Genomic DNA, 20,162 nt, shown 5'->3' with positions numbered 1-20,162 from the left:
TTGGTGCATCATTTCTATTTGGAATCTTTGATCTGGATGCAATGCATGAATTCCTTGCAATTCATGAAGTCAAGAGAATAGCATCAGAGGTCAATAACTTAATTAATAAATTGTGCACAGATAGTATATAGCAACTTTCTAACAAATCTAAATACAACATGCGCGCGCACACACACTGTCACACACACACACACACACACACACACACACACACACACACACACACACACACACACACACGCACACACACCACACACACACAGCTACTTACAATGTGCATGCATGTACCTGTCACTATTGCACCAGAACTAATGTTCTATCAGTAATGCTAACCATTCAACTTTTTAATAGGTCCTTCAGGAAGAAAAATAATTCCCAAACTGGGGTCCCTTCAGATTAGTGTTCTCCCTCAATGCGCGCACTCATATTCAACAATTAAATGACCTACGGTCGAAAACAAGAGAACTATCAGTGGCGCCGTATTCGCTGCAAACATTATCCGGGACCTGAAATAACCGGGCCCAAGAAAATTCGCGTAAAGCAACTACTGTCTTAGCCTCGCAAGACACGCTCTTTCGCGCAGTCGCTGAGCTAACCGCACGTGAATCACACGAGGAGGAGGAGCTTTTACCGGAATTGCTTCAGCGCGAGAAGAGCCTGGTCGCTTTCGAGAACGTCATAGTGACTTGGGACCCCCGATCCGGTTTCATAGCGTGCATAAGGCTAATTCGATTTCCTAAAGAGCTCGTTAATGTAATTGCGCTGATACATGAAGCAGAGAGGTAGGCCTCCGCGGAGAGCGCGTGAACACGAAATCCAGTGAAGCCGTTGATGGACAAAGTGCTGGTGAATATAATGAGCGTAAGAATGGCCTACATGGGACTGGTCCGCTGAAGCTACACTCTTCAGCAACGTTACTTTCTACTGAACTCATCTGCAAGTTTGCGCGAATTGAAACCGACGTAGAACTGTTCACCACTCTTGCGCGTCTACTCGGACATCTATAGTCTGTGGGGGAAATGGTGTGAGAACTGCTGGCCCAGTTTCACTCAACGGTTCGTGAAAACAGTGGCCTAGAGCTTGTTGACCTCTCCACGTCATGATCAGATTGGCGTGTATTGCCAACGCAGTCTATGTGATGGTACTTTCGACTCAGCAAGCAGCACTTTTGTACGATATTGGCTCTCCTCACAGTGAACTGGAAACATCTAGGCATGGGAAAACAGCAGGCAGCCGCAGCAGTGCAGTGGCCATGGACCTACCATGTTCAGGAAGTGTAGAGTTGACTCGTAGTTGCACGTGTACTACGTACGACTTGTTTCAATGCACGGACTCTGACTGCTACATATATACACTAACCGCGTACAATGAGTTCATTTCTCAAACTACCGCGCTGCAGATCTAGATTCGGCGGTGTGCTGTTGGCGAAACTGAATGCTGAAAAGGAGTCGTGACACTGCATAATATTACATGGCTGAGCTGTCTACATACGTACTAGAAGCGAACGATGATGTCAACTACGTACTTCGTGCAAAACAAGCAAGTGCGTGAAGCGATGTAGCGTGTTCTCAACTTTCATACCTACATGCTTACCTAATAGAATTAGCTTTATCAAACTATGAAACCGGATCGGGGGTCCCACGTCACTAGAGAATTCGAGTGTGAGAGAAGGCGGGCTCGATCGCGATAAGAAAGAAATTGCGTCGTCCCAACAAAATCCTGGAAGGCAATTACATGCACCTTTACTGTCTACGTTGATCGATTCGGCGTGCGCGAGAAAAATTTGGTGCAGCTCGATCCCACTCGCCGTTTTGGAGGTGTGTGTGTGTGTGTGTGTGTGTGTGTGTGTGTGTGTGTGTGTGTGTGTGTGTGTGTGTGTGTGTGTGTGTGTGTGTATGCGTGTGTGTGTGCGCGCGCGCGCGTCTGTGTGTGTATTACGAGTGTTTGTGTGTTTGTGTGTGTGTGTGTGTGTGTGTGTGTGTGTGTGTGTGTGTGTGTGTGTGTGTGTGTGTGTGTGTGTGTGTGTGTGAGTATTGCGAGAGAAGTCAAAGCCTACACTTGTCGGAAGGCCAAACAACCGTATTTGTGATTGCTATCACGTCAGCTGGAACATATCCGAGTCTCAGCTTGTTGAAAGGAAGTTTAATTTAATGTAATACAAAGGAACTCAATTTCTGAGCAGATTTCAGACTTATCCGGTAGGACTAGTATGCCTTCTTACCAAAATTTCCTGCTTTTACTTTTTGAGATCTTCGTCGTCCATTTTAGACAACCGGACCACGTGAGTGAAAGCACCACAGCCGATTGGTAGTTACAAACAGCACTATGTCCGGTTTACGTTACGTTGACTCTCGAATAGAACTCTGGTCTAGTCCAACGTCTTGACGCTGGTCAGAACGTAGCGTCTCGGCGAAAAGGCGTTAACATGTTTACAGTAGGACGCTGACGCCGTGACGACGCTCGGCTTGCCTAGAGCCCGGTTCACAGTACGACGCTGAAGCTGACGCCGACGCTGACGCCGACGCCGACGCCGACGCCGACGCCGACGCCGACGCTGAAGCCCGGTTCACAATATCACGCTGACGTTGACGCTGACGATGACGATGACGCTAGCGTGAGCGTCATATTGTGAATATGTCAACGTCGACGGCGATCGTCGCAGCGTTCGTCCAGCGTTGACTGAAGTTCAACTCTAGCGTCGATTCCGGAAGTGTACCAACGTAACCGGAAATCACGTGATTACTTTCTACAAATCAAAAGAACAGTCCTATTAAATCCCGGATTTGGCATGGAGTGTCTAATCGACAGCGTGCAGAGTTATCCTTGTCTTTGACGCGTGCATGAATGCAAAGACCTGCCGCCTTCGCTATAGGATTGGTCTGACTCACATTTGCCGTTGTTGAGATTCTCTAGCTCTACGCCTACGACGACGAATGAAAAGTAGAAAAATTACAAGTTCTTCGTCCATCTGTGATACATACGTGGTGTCACAATAATGTGCGGTAGCATGCGCTCAACGCTCGAGTATCCAGACAAGTGCTGACCAACGTCTCATGACGCTCACGGGAAAATATTGTGAATGGTACAACGTCATCGTTAGCGTCAGCGTCAGCGTCTGTGTCAACGTCCAGCGTCATCGTCATCGTCAACGTCAACGTCAGCGTCGTATTGTGAACTAGGCTTGATGCTTGAATAGAAATGAATTCTATTCCAGCGTCAGCGTCAGCGTCAACATCAAAGGATGCCGCCTGGGTCAAGGCGGTGTCTTTGATGTTTACGCTCAGCTGAGCGTCAGCTTCAATACTGTGAACCGGGCTTCAGTTACCGACGTGTGAAACCCAAGGTATAGTGACGCTTCCTGGTACAGCTACGACCGACCTGCGAGACAACGGCGTAACACGTCGCTAATTGAGGCAAATACGTAATCTGATAAGCAACGGCGTGACACGTACGCGATCGCTGATTGAGGCAAATGCGTGACTGGATGTCAGTACTGCAGTGCCTTTCTCACGCTCTTCTAATTGGCTCTGAATAATCACATTCAAGCTACAAAGCTATGGCACACGGAGAGTTTGCACTATAGTGTTTCTTCATTATAACCCTAGGCGTAGTAATAGCGAGGGTTATAGTAGTCGTCTTACTGGAAGTAGCGAACGACAGACTCGACGGATATACCGACTCGACAAGAACAACCGTGTCAACGACTTTGGAATGTATAGAGTGCGTTCACAGGTACAGTGTAGCTCTCGTGTAATCTCGACATAGGGTTGTTGGAGCTTGTCCGCTGTTCTAGCTAGGAGTCACGCAGGACGTTCCAACTTTGATTACTGATCATGACTTTCAGTGTACCTTCAAGGTTGTAGCAAACGGAGAGTAAGTGAACAGAGACTAAGTGAACCTGCGACAAAGCGCCGCACCGAAGTGATTTACCGTTTGATGATAAGACTGCCTGTCCTTTCTCAGCCAACTGTATCAACAAGTGTTTAGATGCTTGGGTCTAGTGTGACTCAGCGATATGTATAAACAAGTGGTGGAAAGCTTGTGTCTAGTAATGTGGACGTGGTGTCAATTTGTGCATGCTTGCAAGTAGGTGCTTGCCAGTACGTATGCAGCAACTATTTGGTGTTGTTAACCCTAGGCGTTGTTGCGATTAGAGTACGTACCTGTTCCTCGTTGTTGAGGCTAAATCAATTGCTGAGTTTTCTAGGAACACACGCATTGGTAAGTTTCTGCTTTGCAGTGAGTTTGGAAGCACATTGCTAATTCTACTGAACAACCATGCCAAAGTACCCGGAACTGGAAAGGGGTCAATTTCTCTGCGCCAAGGGTTCAGCACTGTTGTGCTCCTTTCATTAAATTGCAGTAACTAGATCTATAATGTTCTTTTTCTTGGTTTAGTTTTTGCTACTGTAGATTCCTCTATACATACGATATTGCTGTTATGTTCTGATATTTATGAGAAATAGAGGGAGAGGGAGATCGAGGGAGATCGAGGGAGAGGCAGATGGGGAGGGAGACAGACACAGAGAGAGATAGGCAGAGACTGCAGACAGACAATTTATTCTCATATCGACTCTACTTGTACATACATGCAAGGAATTTATAAAAACAAACAGACAAGTAGGCATGCTAGTCTAGTGCGTCTTCTGTGGAGACTTTAATCACCATCTTTCTAGCTGCTTTTCTCCTCTTGGACTCTACACTGTACTAACTACTATTCTTTCGTGTGCGTGCAGCTGTAGTTTGAAGACTTTAAGACGCTTGTAATTGATGTGTTGTTGGACCTTTCTTCTGAGCTTTGCAGTGATGTATAATAGTTGGATGTTTGCAATATACCGGGGTATGTATTGACAGACAGACAGACAGACAGCCAGACAGCCAGCCAGACAAACAGGGAGGAAGGAGAGAGGGAGGGAGGGAGGGAGGGAGGGAGGGAGGGAGGGAGGGAGGAGGGAGGGAGGGAGGGACTAAATTACATGACTTGATGATCATCCAAAAATAAGTTGGATGTGGTGAGCTCGATATTAAGGAACGCTTACAATTGAGCTTAGCTAAACACTAAACACAAACCACTATAAGCTTTCAGTAATGATAATTTTGGCAATGCTCTTTGTTTGCGGCTTGGAAAGCAATACGCTCATTGCACTCTCTGAAACAGTGTGTTTCACAAATATAGCCATGAGTCTCTGGACGTTGAGAGATACCATGCAATAACTTTCAAGCGGGGTGGAGGTCCCATGACAAAGTTTTGAATTGTTTCTATGATATGACGACAGGCGAGATCTTCTGCTATGCCATTCACGATTACGAAGATGGTAAGAAGCTAGTTTTAGACATCTCAATCGTCCACCCATTAGTTCTAGCGATATCAAGCAAGGAGTCGCCGCAGCAGAAAGAGAGAAAAAAGAAAGATAGAAACTATTTTCTATGTGTCACAAGTCTAGGATACAACTATTTTCGTCCAATAGCTTTAGAAGTCTATGGCCATTGGAAAATGACGACAGAAGAATTGTTGGAGGAGTTTTCAAAGTATTCTCTTTTAGCACTTACAACTATGACTGGCCAATTGGATATTCAAACAACATTGGAAACAAAAAATCTCAGTTTGTCTTCAGCTTAATCCGTCTTTATTAGAAAAGTGAACTCTATATTGTTGGTCGTGTCCAGCAGCAAAGAGAGCTCAATTAGTTCCATTTTCGCAAGATAATTGGGTGCAGACACAATCTAATTTATAGTGCCAATCTTACTTTTTGCGAGAGCGACCTGAGAGAGCTAGGTCTCGGAAAAAGGAAGCGGGCAGGGGCCAAGAAGAGATAACAATAGCAAAAAATGAATTTCTAATACACTGTACCAGTAGAATTTGCGGCCACTCAGTAATCAAAACCACAAAACTCAAAACAACGTATATCAAGATAATCAACAGTAGAAACGCATGCATCTACAACATTGAATTATCTGTCTGTCCCCGTGGTTCTTCCTCTTGGGCTTCGTTGTCCTGCACTACGAGATATTGCTTCATCAGCAAGGCCAGTGCCTCTTCTTGATCCCCGAGTTTCTTCTGCACAATTAATCGTTACAAATTAATCAGATTTCTCACAACACATTCCACTCTAAAGTAACAAACAGCCTGAGCCATCAACGTGTTCTTTGCTTTCTCGTCTGTTGCCGCTGCTTCTAAGTCGCGTACTTCGCACCTGTTCTTTCCCAGCTTACGGATTTCTTCTTCAAGTTCAGCAATCTAAAGCAGCAGTCATTACATGTCAACTCGTGTAAACGTCAAGTTGTACAATGGCTACAAGCCTTTGCAGAAAGCCAATCATGTCTGTTTTCCTCCGGCAATTCTCTATACAATTCTCTCCCAAACTGAAACATACAGAAATGGTAATTGCCAGTTTATACATTGTCTTTACTACAACACGCTGTAAAGATTTCTTGCCGTTCTAGCTGCTTGACATGCCATAGCAGTCGATTCGTCTTTGCCGCTAGTTCGCAACTCGTTGGTATTGCTCTTCATAAGCAAAAACTCCGTGTATACGTAGGCAATGAGAACGGTAATAAAATGTTAGACGTGCAACGTACAGAGCAAACCTTGCCGTGGCGGGCAGACATATACTCATCTTTGGTGTCTTCCGTTTCCACAGCAGGGTTCTCACTGTTTGTTACATTACTGGAATCAATTGGTACGCGAACGCTGGAAATATCAACAATAAATTACGCAAAAGAAATCGACCATCTGTGACTCTCTTCTTACAAAGGGCAAGTTGTTTGAGAAAAGCAAGTGTTCTCGCATTTAATATGACACTTCATGGAACAACTCGTGCACTGCACTGCAGACTTTCTCCATATCTACACCGGTCAAAATTCGTACAGTCAAGTTCCCGTAAGAAACTGAGTGTATAACGGAGGGCGCAGAAGTATCTACGGATGATGACATCTCCACAAACCGACAAACATGCAGGCAAACAACTCTGCAGGCAAACATATATATGTAGCATAGGACTCAAAGGTTGGGAAGAATAAATGTAATTGAACACAAGCGACACAACAAAGAAAACATGTATCCGTTAGCCGGCTATCCAAATGACTGAGCTGCCCCGCCTATGAAACCCTGGATGCCACATCATCTCCCTCCTTTCTACGCAACACAAAATTTACAGCACTATGATTATATCAGTTCTATAGCCTCTCTACACTGTCCACTCTCCATATCTTGTAGGTGGTATTGCCTTTGTAGTACGCTGACTCCTTCTTGGCTGCTCTAATCCTGTGGCAACTTCAGGCGCTCTCAACTCGTCTTCAGTACCATCGTCTAAGGACTCACGCTCCGTGTCACTGCTAAATTGATCATCTCGTTTGTTGTCTCTATTGCTACCTTCGACGTCTCTAGGCTCTAGATCTGGTTCATCTTGTACTAGCTGCTGGGTTGGTAGTTGATTTGACCGTGGGTGCAGTCTCAAGTGATCCACGTGAACCTTTTGTCTTACTCCCGCGTCTGTATACTGTACTGTATAATACCTCTCCCCAAAAACTTGTACTACTCTGGCGTTTCTCCACTTTGGCATCTGTGCGTGACGTACCAACACCATATCATATGGTCTAATTGCATTTCTCTCACTCGCTGTTTGGTCGTGACCTCTCTTTTGTTTTGCTTGAGCCTTTTTCACCGTTTCCTTCAATATCTTGGTCGACACTGAGGACTTTTGTGGCGGCTTTAGTAAATCCAGTTGACATCGCAGATCCCTATTCATCAGCAATTCGCGAACGTTAGGACCACAGACAATTCCGGGTATTGCCAACGCCTGCTGGAGATCTCCTTAATATCACTTTACCATCAGGTCCAACAAATGTATCTCGACGTCAGTTCCTTGATGTTCGTTCAAGCAAACGAACCTATTGTTCTTAGCTCATAACAGCTAGGGCATTCATCAAGGAGAACAACAGTATACATCCAACTCTGTTAGAGATTCAAAAAAAAAAGAACCCTAAGATCCGAATATTGGCTTACATCAATGATGTCTTTCTCTTGAGATCACCATCGCAAGTCCTCACAGCACTGAAAGCCTTCAGGCTCAGTTTCGCCTGGAAATTAATAGCGCACTCAAAAAGTGAGATCTACTGCCCTACCACAGTGGCCAATGAGATCAGTTCATTGACCTCCATCCCAGTCAAATCAGATGGCACCTTGGTTATAGGTGTTCCAATAGAAACGAATCAGTTTATGCAGAATTTCTGCTCTGCATCAGTAAAGTCTGGATTTTACCTCTGTGAAAAACTTACAAAGCTAGACGACATTCAGCTGCTCTTACTTCGTTGTTGTCATGTGCCTAGTATAATCAATCACTTGTTCTGTTCCTCCACACTTTTTCCAGTCAGCTGCTAAAATTCACGATTTTTCAGTCATGATCAACATTCATTATATAATAGGTTGTGATTTTTCGGATGATATTGCATGGAACCAGGCAACCTTGCCAATCAAACCGTTCAACTTGGCCATTGCTCTTTGGGTGATAGGGCGGAGACAACGTGTGTAATATACCTTGTTGTTTGCAAAACCGTCTAAATTCTGCAGAAACAAATTGCAGGCCGTTGTCTGCCACCGTTTGTTTGGGACATGAGATAGCCCGGCTTGTTTGGGAACACCGAACCGAGCAACAAGCTCTGAGACATGAGATAGTCCGACAAGCTGATGTAGATCCGACTGACACTTGACGTACTTCAGGCCACTTAGAATGAGCGTCAACTGCTAGAAGCCACATTTTGTTTGGAATGCTCCCACAAAGTCTACATGTAGTCTAATCCATGGATGGTCTGGGAATTCCCGTGGATAGAGTGGCACTGTTGGTGGAGAGCGCTGGTGTAAGGCAAAAGGTCTACAATGCTGCACCATTTCTTTGATGTCCTTGTCTAGTCCTGGCCACCAAATGTATTGCCGGGCCATGGCTCTCATTTGGTCTGCACCAACATGGGCACGTGCAACTGTTTTAACAGCTGCTGTCTGATGGCACTTGGGACAACAATACGTGTTGTCTCTGCATGTTTCAAAACACACCCATCTCTTACAGACAACTGTTGTTGACAAGACGCAAAGGCTTGCATTTGCTTGTCTCTCAGACGTGATGGCCAACCATTATGCACATAGTAAATTACGCGTTGAAGAATGGGATCTGCTTTAACATATTTTTGCAGCTCCTGATATTGAATCCGGCCATTTTGAATCAACTGGCATTCTAATTCAGCAACGTAGCGCTCAGTGTTCCTCCTCTGACCTGCTGAATTCATCAAACTCGTCATCAGAGCTCACAGGAAGAGGGGATAAACAACCAGCGTTTCCACGAGAAGCTGAACTTGACAAAACAATCTCATAATCGAACTGAGACAATTGCAAGGCCCAACGCACTAAACGAGAACTTGAACATGTCGGCGTTGTAACCTTTGTAACATCAAAGAGAGAAACAAGAGGTCTGTGATCAGTCCGAAGTTGAAATTTATGACCCAGAAGGTAAAGCCTGAATTTCTGTGTTCCAAGCACTATTGAGACACATTCTCTCTCAATTTGGGTGTAGTTTCTTTCAGCTGGAGTTAAACATTTAGATGCATACGTTATGGGTCTTTCTTTACCGTCTTCCATGACGTGATAGACATGCACCCAACCCCTTCTCACTCGCATCACATGATGTTGCCAGAATGACTGTTTGAGTCTTTCAAATGCTGCTCGCGCGTTGGAAGACCAGGCCCAAAGACTGTCTTTCTTTAGCAAGTGATTAAGTGGAAAAGTGTATTCAGTCATTTGTGGCAAAAATTGATTAAAGCAGTTAATCATTCCTAAGAAGAACGAAGCTCAGCCTGATTTTGTGAGGCATTCATTTGCTGAATCGCTCTAGTCTTTTCTTCTAAAGCTCGAACGCCGCGATGATCGATAACGTAACCAAGATATGTAAGTGAGTCCTGAAAGAAACACATTTTAGTTTCCTGAGGCCCAGACCGTCTCGCTGAATTCTTTCAAGAACATCAGAAAGATTTCGCAAATGTGCTTCTTTAGTTGGCCGAGTAATGATAACGTCATCATAGAACACTCCGACCACATCCAAGTTGGCCAGCACCTTATCCATCACACGCGGAAATAGCGCTGGAGGGACTGACCCCAAATGGAAGACGCTTAAACTTAAATAAACCCATATGAGTATTAAATGACTAGATAACGCTGACTGTTATCATCAAATCTGAACTGGCTGTGGGTATCAGATAAATCCAGCTTGGAAAAATTTCTTTCCACCAGCTAATATACTAAACAAGTCAGCTGGATGAGGAATCGGATGCCATACCACTGACAGAAATTCATCAGAAAAACTGGTGCATACTTATCTAATATCTCACTCAATACAAGGCATTCATCCTCAGTGGCAGACATGTCTGAAAGGCATATAACACGGATCAGCCCAGTCTCTCGCGGAAGCAGGCCATGCGATGACGCAAACAAACTCGAAGACGGGTAGCGAGGGCCACCGGGAAAGAGTTGTCTTCGTCTTTTCTTCTTAACGGACTGCCATCCTGAAATCAGATCGGCTGGAGATAAGTCCGTCTGTGTTCCGTTTCGGGAATATTGACAGGATTCCCTTTCGATCGACTTTCGAACGGGACTTCCCTATCTCTTAGGATCGACTAACCCATGTGCTTCTGCTGGCTTTCTCGATCTGGTAGTGTGTAGTGTCTCCGCATATCCAGCCAACACTGGCCTTCCTTCGATTTTCAGCATACAGAAAAACTTTTGTAAGACTTCCTCGTGATAATTGACATGTCCTTTTCTGAAGTAGGGCTGCTCCAGATAGCCATTACACTCTCCTTTGTTCCCCTATGGTTCTTGCAAAAGTTAAAACTTCATTAAAGGTACCGGATAACAAATTTTCCTTTCATACAGTTTCTGTCCGTAACATATGCTCGTCAGACAGACCAGCAATAAACACATCTCGGATACGACTTTGGTATTTTACATTTGAAAACTCACAGTTTGCCGCAATCTGTTTGAGGTGGTCTGCATAAGATTGTACAAATTCTTCAGATTGTTGCTGTCTTCTATCTCCACTACGGCGCTATGTTTCCGTCGAAAAAAGTCTTCACATGAGCAATTAGTTCGTCCGTGGTGAACTCTGATGTCTTTTGGCAATATAGAATTCTCAAGCCGCATTCTTATCCTTTCATCTAGTGTCGTCAATCCTGAGTCACTGCCAGCTAACGCGACATAGAAGGCAAAAATTCTTTAGCCAATTGTCAAATCCTTGCAGTGAGTCCTCTTCCTCGTCTTCCATGTGAGACCCAATTGACTTGTAGACGCTCGGAATCCTTGTAACCAAGCGGCGGTTTTCAGCCTTCTTCGAAACGAACGCCACATATTCTAGTCGACAGTCACTCCAGCCAAAACACGAGGCTACAGTTGTTCGCAGCGCCAATTGTAACGTATTTCCGTTACATAAACGTGAAAAACGCGTACTCGACAGGGCAAAATGTAAAGACTACTGGAGAAAGAGAATGGCCATCCACCTTCAGAAAAACAATGCAAGAGTGTCATCCAGCTTAGTACAGACATTCCCAAACAACATCTCTGACTTATAAGCTACACAGTCTTGTTGAACAGGGACACTCATGCCCCTTTACTTTACTTAATTTGCGTGTTGTAATTAGCAGTTGGATAATGTGACTTGTACTTAGCCTTTGCTTGCATATCTATAAACCGACAGACAGACAGACAGACAGACAGACACAGACAGACAGACACAGACAGACAGACAGACACACACACACACACACACACACACACACACACACACACACACACACACACACACACACAAACAAAGAGACAGACAAACAAAGAGACAGACATACGAGACAGACGGATAGACGACCAGATAGATAGATAACCAGACACACAGACACAACCATACAACCAGACAGACAGAGACAAACAAACACAGACAAACAGACTACGTGGCATTGATGTACAAACCTTCCTCCTGCAGAAGTCACACCTGGTTTGGTAGTGAAATGCAGTAGATACAAAATGGTGATGGTTTCTTTCAACTTGAGGTCTAGTGTACAAATTCAGTGCTCACATCAATTGATGGTAACAACTTAAGTGGCTGTTCACCTTAGAGGATGACCAGAGCCTCTAACATGCCTACCACTAACCTAAGCAAACATTCAGTACACATTTCAGTGAGTGTAATGTACAACAATAAACAAACAAATGCCTTGATTGGCACTTGATTCACGCTATCCATTAAACCTTCTGATCTGCCTGTTCAATTGACAAAGTGTAAATAAGATAAATCCAACGGCTTGTGTGCATTACCTCCATCAAAATCATCTTTTTCTTTGCTGTCACTCCCAGAAAAGTCTCTGCTGTGCAGGAATCTCAGGAACAAGGCACCAGCATGAATTCGGTTTCCCTGATATCTAGCCTGTGACGGAAGTTCCTCAGATGTAACTAGCAAGCCGGTTGCCCTTACTTCCGCACGACTACAGCAACAATTGCCTTAATTAATTAGGATATTAGAACACTATCAATGAACACATTAACCTCGCTTTGACTGGTTCCGCAGGAACAAGCACGTAGTGTTGGACATGAGATCCAGATGTCGTCATTAGACACTGAAGAGCAATATTCATCAGTGGAACGCTTACCTAAATTGTTAGAAAGTAAACTACAACAAACTCAAAGTCAATTCACGCACTAACATGCCCAATCAGCATATCAGTATCCCAGTCTTGCAGCTGATTCCATACACTGACGTTTAAATATCTGTCCACATCGCTAACATCAAACTCAAATAGTTCATTCCACATCGGATTCTAAAAACGCAAGCTGTCGAATCAATCAAAACAAGATAACCAGACTGCCATACATGACAGGCAGGAACAGCGCTTGTTTGTAACGTCCGCTCCTGAGCATCAACAAATACAAACTCTTCTGGTGGAAGCTCAGGTCTGCTCAATCTAGCACCATCAATAATATCTTCATTGCCAAAAGAATGGCTCTCAACTGCAGGTTTTCTCTGTCTCCTTTTGGGTTGCAACATCTCCCGCTGGACATTTATGTCAACTTGAGAATGGTCGCTTAATAGTGACTCCTGCTCATTCACTTCCTCATGCTCTGCTTCAGAAGTACCTCCATCAACTGATACGGTGTCGTCAGGTATGATGTCACTTTCTACCCTCAACGGGTTATGAGACAATGAGCGCTGAATAGTAAGATTAATCCTGCGCATAGACAGAAAAATCATTGCCCTGCCTAATAGTGACTTTCCGATAAGATAGTACGATCGAAAATGTCATCACCTCATGCATTCAGTTCATAGCTTTTATCTAGATCAACCAAAGGTACTTACGTCTGGCCAGAATGCTTCATAAGGCGTGCGGCTTGATCACTACTTGTAACTCTTATCTTACCAACCGACATCACAAAGTCTCCCTGTTCAAAACAAAACTCTTCAGACAAAATAGTCAATCAGTTTATCAAGGCCCAGTTCAGTGATCACTGAAAAAAGTCTAATGTTAAGCAATATTCTCTTTAATAAGTTAAGCATAATCCAACTACAAAGATTTCAACAACACTGTCTGCATTTGTAATTATGTGTGGTTGCACTGCACTTTAGAACATGTTTGTTTTCGTCTATGAGTCTATGAGTGCGTGTTACCAATATTTGTTACCTATTCCTCAAATTAAAACTTGTGGACAAAGTCAGTTTGTAACTATGATAAACAGAAATCGAAATTTTCATATCATAACTATCATGCAACATTATCATTGCAAATGCAAATATTAGACAAAGTCACTTCGTAGCAAAATAGATATTCATAAAAATATAAAATGGCAATGAGATACATCAAAAAGATCATTCATGTGAGAACAGGCATCTTTATCAAAAACACAAGAAAACTAAAACTAAGAGAACTCAACTGTACAGTAATGAAACAAGTACTATCACTGCAAATAGACATGCACAATATTTGCAATGAAGCTAGACATGTCTTTATAAAGGTTTCATAACTCTACGAGTCACGATGCTAGCATTAAGCAGTTGCTACAGCATAAACTACAGTACCGTATAACTGATTATTTCTGTGATCATCATATTTCTGTGAATTCTGCAAAGAAATCACGGAGCGCACAAAGAAATTTGAAGATATTTAGTCCTATCCTCGAAGTCCCAAGAAGTCACTGTTGCAACACATGTACGTGTTTGCCACTGTGTGTACCAGTAACTATCTTCCGGGTTGGAATGCAGAAATTTAATTCGCAGTAATTAAAAGTTTTGTCTAAATTCTCAAATCGCAGAAATTTAAGACCGCAAAAATAACCGGTTATACGAACTTGCACATTTACCCTCTTCAAACAACTTCGACTGGCAGCTGAGTCAGGAGTCACATTCTCCACTATTACCTGCACCCGTCGTTCTTCATTTGTCTCAATCCACAGCTAGATGCATCATTTTTGTTGAAAGCAACAAAACTATGAAAATAAAAGCAAACCTGGCAAAACAAAACTCCTATAGATTCTGACTTCACTCGAGAAATTTCAATTTCCATAATTTTTGAATGAGAAAATTCCTCAACTCTTAAAGGTTGAGTTTTTCTTGGTGAAGAAGCTGCGACCAGACATCAAATAAACAAAACAGCAAGTACTCAACATGTAACTTAAGCATTACATATTTCTAAAGTGCAATATGTGTTGACCGCCTTCTGGGCTTTTGCCAAATGTGATGCTTGACGAACTTCTACAGACAGCTTACCGACAGTAATCTTCTTGTCATGCACATAGATCTATTTCACAAGTTGCAATAAACACAATAAAAAGGAACTGAGAGAAGAATTCTTGCACTTCATTTTCTTCATCCTGCAACAAGTACATCAAACACCCATCAGCGGGTAATGACACTAATGACAGAACAAACTGAATGCAATTCTCCATGCAGAAATAACTTTATGTGTAAAACTCTATAACTAATCTTGTCCATCCAACATGCACAAGTTTCTCTAAAGCATCTTTTAATGTTTCTAAAACTGATAACAAACATTTTAAACATAATCAACCTTTACAGACTACAACAAGAAATCACAACTGATAAACTGAACTGAAATACGTGTACTAAATTTACTGCATGAAAAATCATAATCCATGTAATGACAAAACATGACATTCCTAATTTGCACACGTTTACAGAGCATAAAACGGCCAGCCATTCGCCAATGGCAGACCAAACGACGCCTTTGAACAACCAATGAGAAGATTGCACAGCCATTTGACATGACAATTGATGATATTTACCCACAGCAAAACCCATCACAGTGAGGGTGCTCTTTCACAACGCTAACACTCTACATGCACGTTCTACTCTGTAATTCAGTCACTCCTAACAGTAAAACAGGGCACTCAACAGAATTTCACTATGCAAGACCTGCTAATGAAGCTGTGGTTGCAGCAAGTGTACTATTTACCTGCTAGTGGCCTGGATCCTTATCAATCTTGTGTTGTGTACTTTAGCAGTTGGCAATTCTTTTACAGAGCATGACCATTCAACTAGAGGCATCATAAATATGTAATTGAATAAGGATATCGTGGTGTTTAGATATGGTACAGCAATTTAGATAAACGTAAAGATTGTATGCAGTTTGCAAGTTCTCAACAAGGCCAGAGCCTAAAAGATGAGACCATCCATATTAAAGATTTTTCAGAATAAGTGTCCAGCTACAACCAGATTAATCATGGACATACTCCAGCATGTGGCATCTGGGATTGCATGCAATATGCATAGTGTCTACCCGAACGTTGCTCCATGCCAGGAATCAGGTCTGTACTGAATACAGTTGCACATCTCAGAATAGCTGTTGTTTCTAAATAGGTTGGTTACACTTTGGAATATGAATTCCCAATCATTTTCTGCCTTGTGTTGTCATGGCGTAAATCAGGTGCGTAGAGTTTTGAAAAGGTCTCTCCCCAACCCTATGAAGATAGTGTCATTGCCTATAAGCTATTCACTGTACAGCTCGTAGAATTAGGCTTCCGATATAGGCATACTCTACAATATGGATATATTGCAATAGCTGAGCTGATTAAATATTTTTATAAATCACACTGTTCAGCATACACATATCCAGCTTAGGAGACACAAACTACATCACACGAACACTTACGAGTCATGACATGTATCAGACTCAAAGAAGGGTTATGTAATTAATCATAGATTTTCAAAACGGCGGCTGCAACGGGCTGCTTCAAAATGGCGGCTACGGCTCTGACCAAGTGGCCGATCAAGTTGAAATCCTTATTTCAGGGTCTGTGTTTATATATATATATACATATATATATATATTATATATATATATATATATATATATATATATATATATATATATATGTATGTATGTATATTATATTGATGTTTGTAGCACACTAAAAAGTGCAGTTCCCTTAAAGGGCAACACATACACGAATCTACATAAAACACACACACACACACACACACACACACACACACACACACACACACACACACACACACACACACACACACACACACAGACTAAATAATTTCTACGTAGACACTATCTAAACCCTCATACTAGAGTCTTTAAGGTGTATGAACAAGTTACCAAATTGTGAGACCTAGGCTTGCGTCTGTACTCTAAACATCCAACACATTTTACTATGGTATTACTTGAATACATGCACCGTTTTAAGAATAACAGTTGTTCTTTCTTCATCTTGTCTGCTGCTTCCAAAAACCAGCTGCCCAATCTATCAGTTATGGAATCTCTATCCCGCATTCCCAGACCTCTGCGAATTCCTCTTCTGTACGCTCTGTTCACTGCCTCAACAGTTAAACCGTTTTGTAGGTCGCAAAGACAACTTCCATACGCTAGAACTGGAAACAGTTGAACTTCCATAATTTGTTTCCATGCCAGATCGGACATACAATGACCTCCTAACTTTGCAATTGCAGCATTGACTGCACCGTAGAACTTCTGACACCTATCGTCCACTGCTAGATTGTCAGTTCCATCGTGGTCAAAGACTGTGCCCAAGTGAATAATTGACTCTTTGTAAGGTAGATCCCCTCAGACTTAACTCCGGGTTTCTAATAGCTACCCTCTTATGTTTGGCAAACACTATTGATGTGGATTTCTTTTCGTTAAACAACAGACTGTGATCTTCTGCATACTCTCCACACACATTCAGCATTCTCTGAAGGCCTAATATTGACGGAGATAATAACATAATATCGTCCGCATATGCCAGAGCTCCCACATATTTATTACCTATCCTCGCACCGTCTCCACTTTGCTTTAACTGTCGTAGCAGATCATCAATGTATATATTAAACAAACTTGGTGATAGTACAGTCCTTCCTTGCCTTACACCATTACGCACTCCAAAGGGGCTGGACAGTTTCCCATTCCATCTGACAACCATGCTTTGACTTTCATACCGATGCCGCAGAAACTTCACAAAGTACACCGGACAGCCTGCATCTAATAGCTTGGTGAACAGTCTGTACTGAGATACCCTGTCATATCTAACGAGCATCCAAACAATTCACGGTTTCCCTTGTACAAGTTGTATTTGACAGACTCTTTCAACACGAACGAGCAGTCACCACAACTATGATGGCTTTGAACCCAAATTGCCTTTCATCTAACCTCAGACACGATCCAACTTTCTGAATAAGAATGTCCTCCAATACCTTTGAAGTAATGCAAGAAATTGCAATGCCACGGTAGTTATCCATATTAGAGGAGTCTCCTTTCTTGTCTTTGATAATTGGGACTATGAATGACTTCAGCCATTGTTTTGGTACAAAGGAGTGTCGCAAAAATGCCGTAAATGCAACACTCTTGTGAATTGCAAAACTCCTTCCCCCATGCTCTAAGTGTTCAGCCTGTACCAGATCCACTCCAGCCGATTTCTTCCACTTCAGCCTACGCGCCTCTCGCTCAACTTCCCGTACATTGACGTCTACCACCCACCATGGTAGCTTCAGCTTGCCTGAGTGAAACTGTAGTTTCTCTTCAAACACCTTACACTCTTGCTCAATCTTTGAATTGGGCTCGCTGTTAATAATACCACCAAAATGCTGTTTCCATGCATTCATTTCTTCATCATCTGACTTTTCTGGACAAACTCTTTTGGTTGGAGAGACTCTGTACTGACTGTCCAAATTTAACATTTTGCCAAAAGGTCTTACAGTCACCCCTTTCTACGTTGTTGCCAAGCCTATCACAGAACTTCTGTCGTTCATTTCTCCTCCATGCTTTTAATTTTCTTTTAAAAAGTTTTCTCGACTGACACATGGCAGCATGGAGATCATTCCCATGCGGTCTACCTGCAGCACGTCAACGAATAAAATCGTTCCTTGCATTTTTCTGAAGCCGTTGAATCTCACTATTTCACCCTAATTTCCTTGCTCGTGATAATTTCCTACGTGGTAAATTCCTCTTTGCTGATACCAGCATCGCACCAACCAATCTGTCATAACACTCTTGCAAGTGTTTTCTGTTCTCGCACAACCCCGGGTCATTACACACAGCTGCCTCTGCTGGTATCTGGATAGAATCCAGCTCAAACTCCAAGGACTGACAATACCTCTCTAGATCTTCCTTCTTTGCTTCCTGCCACATCAACTGTTTACCAGCACCATTTACATTTGGCTTGTGATTCACGATTTCCACTGAAATGTTAAACGAGAAAGTCACAGGATAGTGATCTGATAAAACACTTCCGTCTTTCAATACGTCAAACTCATCAATTGCGGAGCTCAGAGATTGACTGACACAAAAATAATCAATCCATGATTTTTGGCTAAAGCTGTCATTATCCCATGTGTAAAACTGCTGACAATTTCCTGTATTATCTTTAACCCAATCACGTTGAGCTCGCATCTCAGAAGAAAGGCTTCCAAAGGCTTTGTAAAACGCCCCTTCTTACAGCTCAAATCCACGTTGAAATCTCCCAGAATGATAATGTCATCATATACTTCCGACTCCAGTAAACCCTCAATATAACCAAGCTCCACGTTGTAATTCTCCATCGAGACTCTACATCCGTAATCCACAGGCATGTATACAGCAATTATCAATACCGTCCCTCTTCCTGTCTGCAAACGAACAGCCACTGAACGATCCGATATATGTGTACAGTACCTGTAGGATCAGTGTACCACACATACTAAACCAACACAGCAGCAACACAACTACATCTAGTTTTCACACAAAGGCAAAACCATATTACAAACTGACAGAACGTCAATAAGTCTGTCCGACCAGACACCCAATCTCAACAAACACCTTCCCAATGCCAAACAGCCCTTTACATCTTTAGAATTGTATGTTATGTATAAAACTATTATTACATAAATTGAACATCATTCAAATCTGATCTACATATTGTGGTCACTAATCATCAAAAGGTGTAATTGTTAATGAAAGCGACATCCACAGAGATTGGAGTGCAGAAAACCCTGACAAAAGAAGACACATAGAAAACCAGCGATAGTCTATCTCTTCGACTGACAGGTGTTCCAGATACACACACAGTTGATTCAATAAGATGACCAAATATGGATTACTCTTATCACTCATAAGGTGTTCAAGCACCAGAGATGTGATAATATATCAGGTTCCACTATTAGAATGTCACTTCCATACAGACATACTCAAAAGCCACCCTAGTTTCTAACCTCAAAAACAAAGATTTGTGCAGCGCCACAGCATTATAGCACTGAAATACCCATTTTACAAATAATTCAATGTGTTCATAAAAAAAAGAAAAAGAAGTCAGCAAAAGGTGCATTAAAATTTATATATAACTCAGTCAGTCACTCTGCACATAAAATCTAACCTTTTATGCATGGGAAGACAATATATTATGAGATATTTAAACACAAAAAGCTAAATGCTGCAAATATTAAATGAGCCAGAAATGTGCCAACTAATAGCCACAACAACAATTTAATCCATCTGTTGGTTTGATACCCAAAGTACATTTTAGAAATGACATTCAGAGCAGTATTGTAATAAATTACACCCACAAATTGAATATAACCATCTTTGACCCAAGCTGCAGTATGAGGTATAATGTATTTCGATCTCTGACTCAACCTAGTTTTGTT

At 42.4% G+C, this 20,162-nt stretch overlaps 2 protein-coding genes across 2 annotated transcripts in view; both read right to left on the bottom strand.

The window, feature by feature from the left end:
- Positions 1-5,877: 5,877 nt before the first annotated feature.
- LOC134179562 (PDZ domain-containing protein 8-like) overlaps positions 5,878-20,162 on the bottom strand; it is a 26,099-nt gene continuing 11,814 nt past the window's right edge. Inside the window, exons 10-27 of the mRNA XM_062646498.1 lie at positions 14,876-14,890; positions 14,703-14,817; positions 14,527-14,642; positions 14,381-14,473; positions 13,383-13,465; positions 12,900-13,254; positions 12,733-12,846; positions 12,575-12,678; positions 12,347-12,513; positions 12,246-12,292; positions 12,143-12,183; positions 12,002-12,083; positions 6,752-6,846; positions 6,589-6,691; positions 6,437-6,508; positions 6,301-6,363; positions 6,125-6,238; positions 5,878-6,058 (exon numbers count right to left, since the gene is read on the bottom strand). Coding sequence (XP_062502482.1) covers positions 5,939-6,058; positions 6,125-6,238; positions 6,301-6,363; positions 6,437-6,508; positions 6,589-6,691; positions 6,752-6,846; positions 12,002-12,083; positions 12,143-12,183; positions 12,246-12,292; positions 12,347-12,513; positions 12,575-12,678; positions 12,733-12,846; positions 12,900-13,254; positions 13,383-13,465; positions 14,381-14,473; positions 14,527-14,642; positions 14,703-14,817; positions 14,876-14,890 — 1,899 coding nt within the window. The 3' untranslated portion in view covers positions 5,878-5,938. The remainder of the gene's footprint in view (positions 6,059-6,124; positions 6,239-6,300; positions 6,364-6,436; positions 6,509-6,588; positions 6,692-6,751; positions 6,847-12,001; positions 12,084-12,142; positions 12,184-12,245; positions 12,293-12,346; positions 12,514-12,574; positions 12,679-12,732; positions 12,847-12,899; positions 13,255-13,382; positions 13,466-14,380; positions 14,474-14,526; positions 14,643-14,702; positions 14,818-14,875; positions 14,891-20,162) is intronic.
- LOC134180273 (uncharacterized) lies at positions 6,862-8,096 on the bottom strand. The gene has a single exon (XM_062647389.1). It carries the CDS (start codon positions 7,746-7,748, stop codon positions 7,188-7,190), a length of 561 nt encoding a protein of 186 aa, XP_062503373.1. The 5' UTR covers positions 7,749-8,096; the 3' UTR covers positions 6,862-7,187.

Source organism: Corticium candelabrum, chromosome 5, assembly GCF_963422355.1.
Source record: "Corticium candelabrum chromosome 5, ooCorCand1.1, whole genome shotgun sequence".
Classification (NCBI taxonomy): Eukaryota; Metazoa; Porifera; class Homoscleromorpha; order Homosclerophorida; family Plakinidae; genus Corticium; species Corticium candelabrum.
Note: the sequence above shows the minus strand (reverse complement) of the source record. Positions and strands in the feature narration are given on the sequence as shown.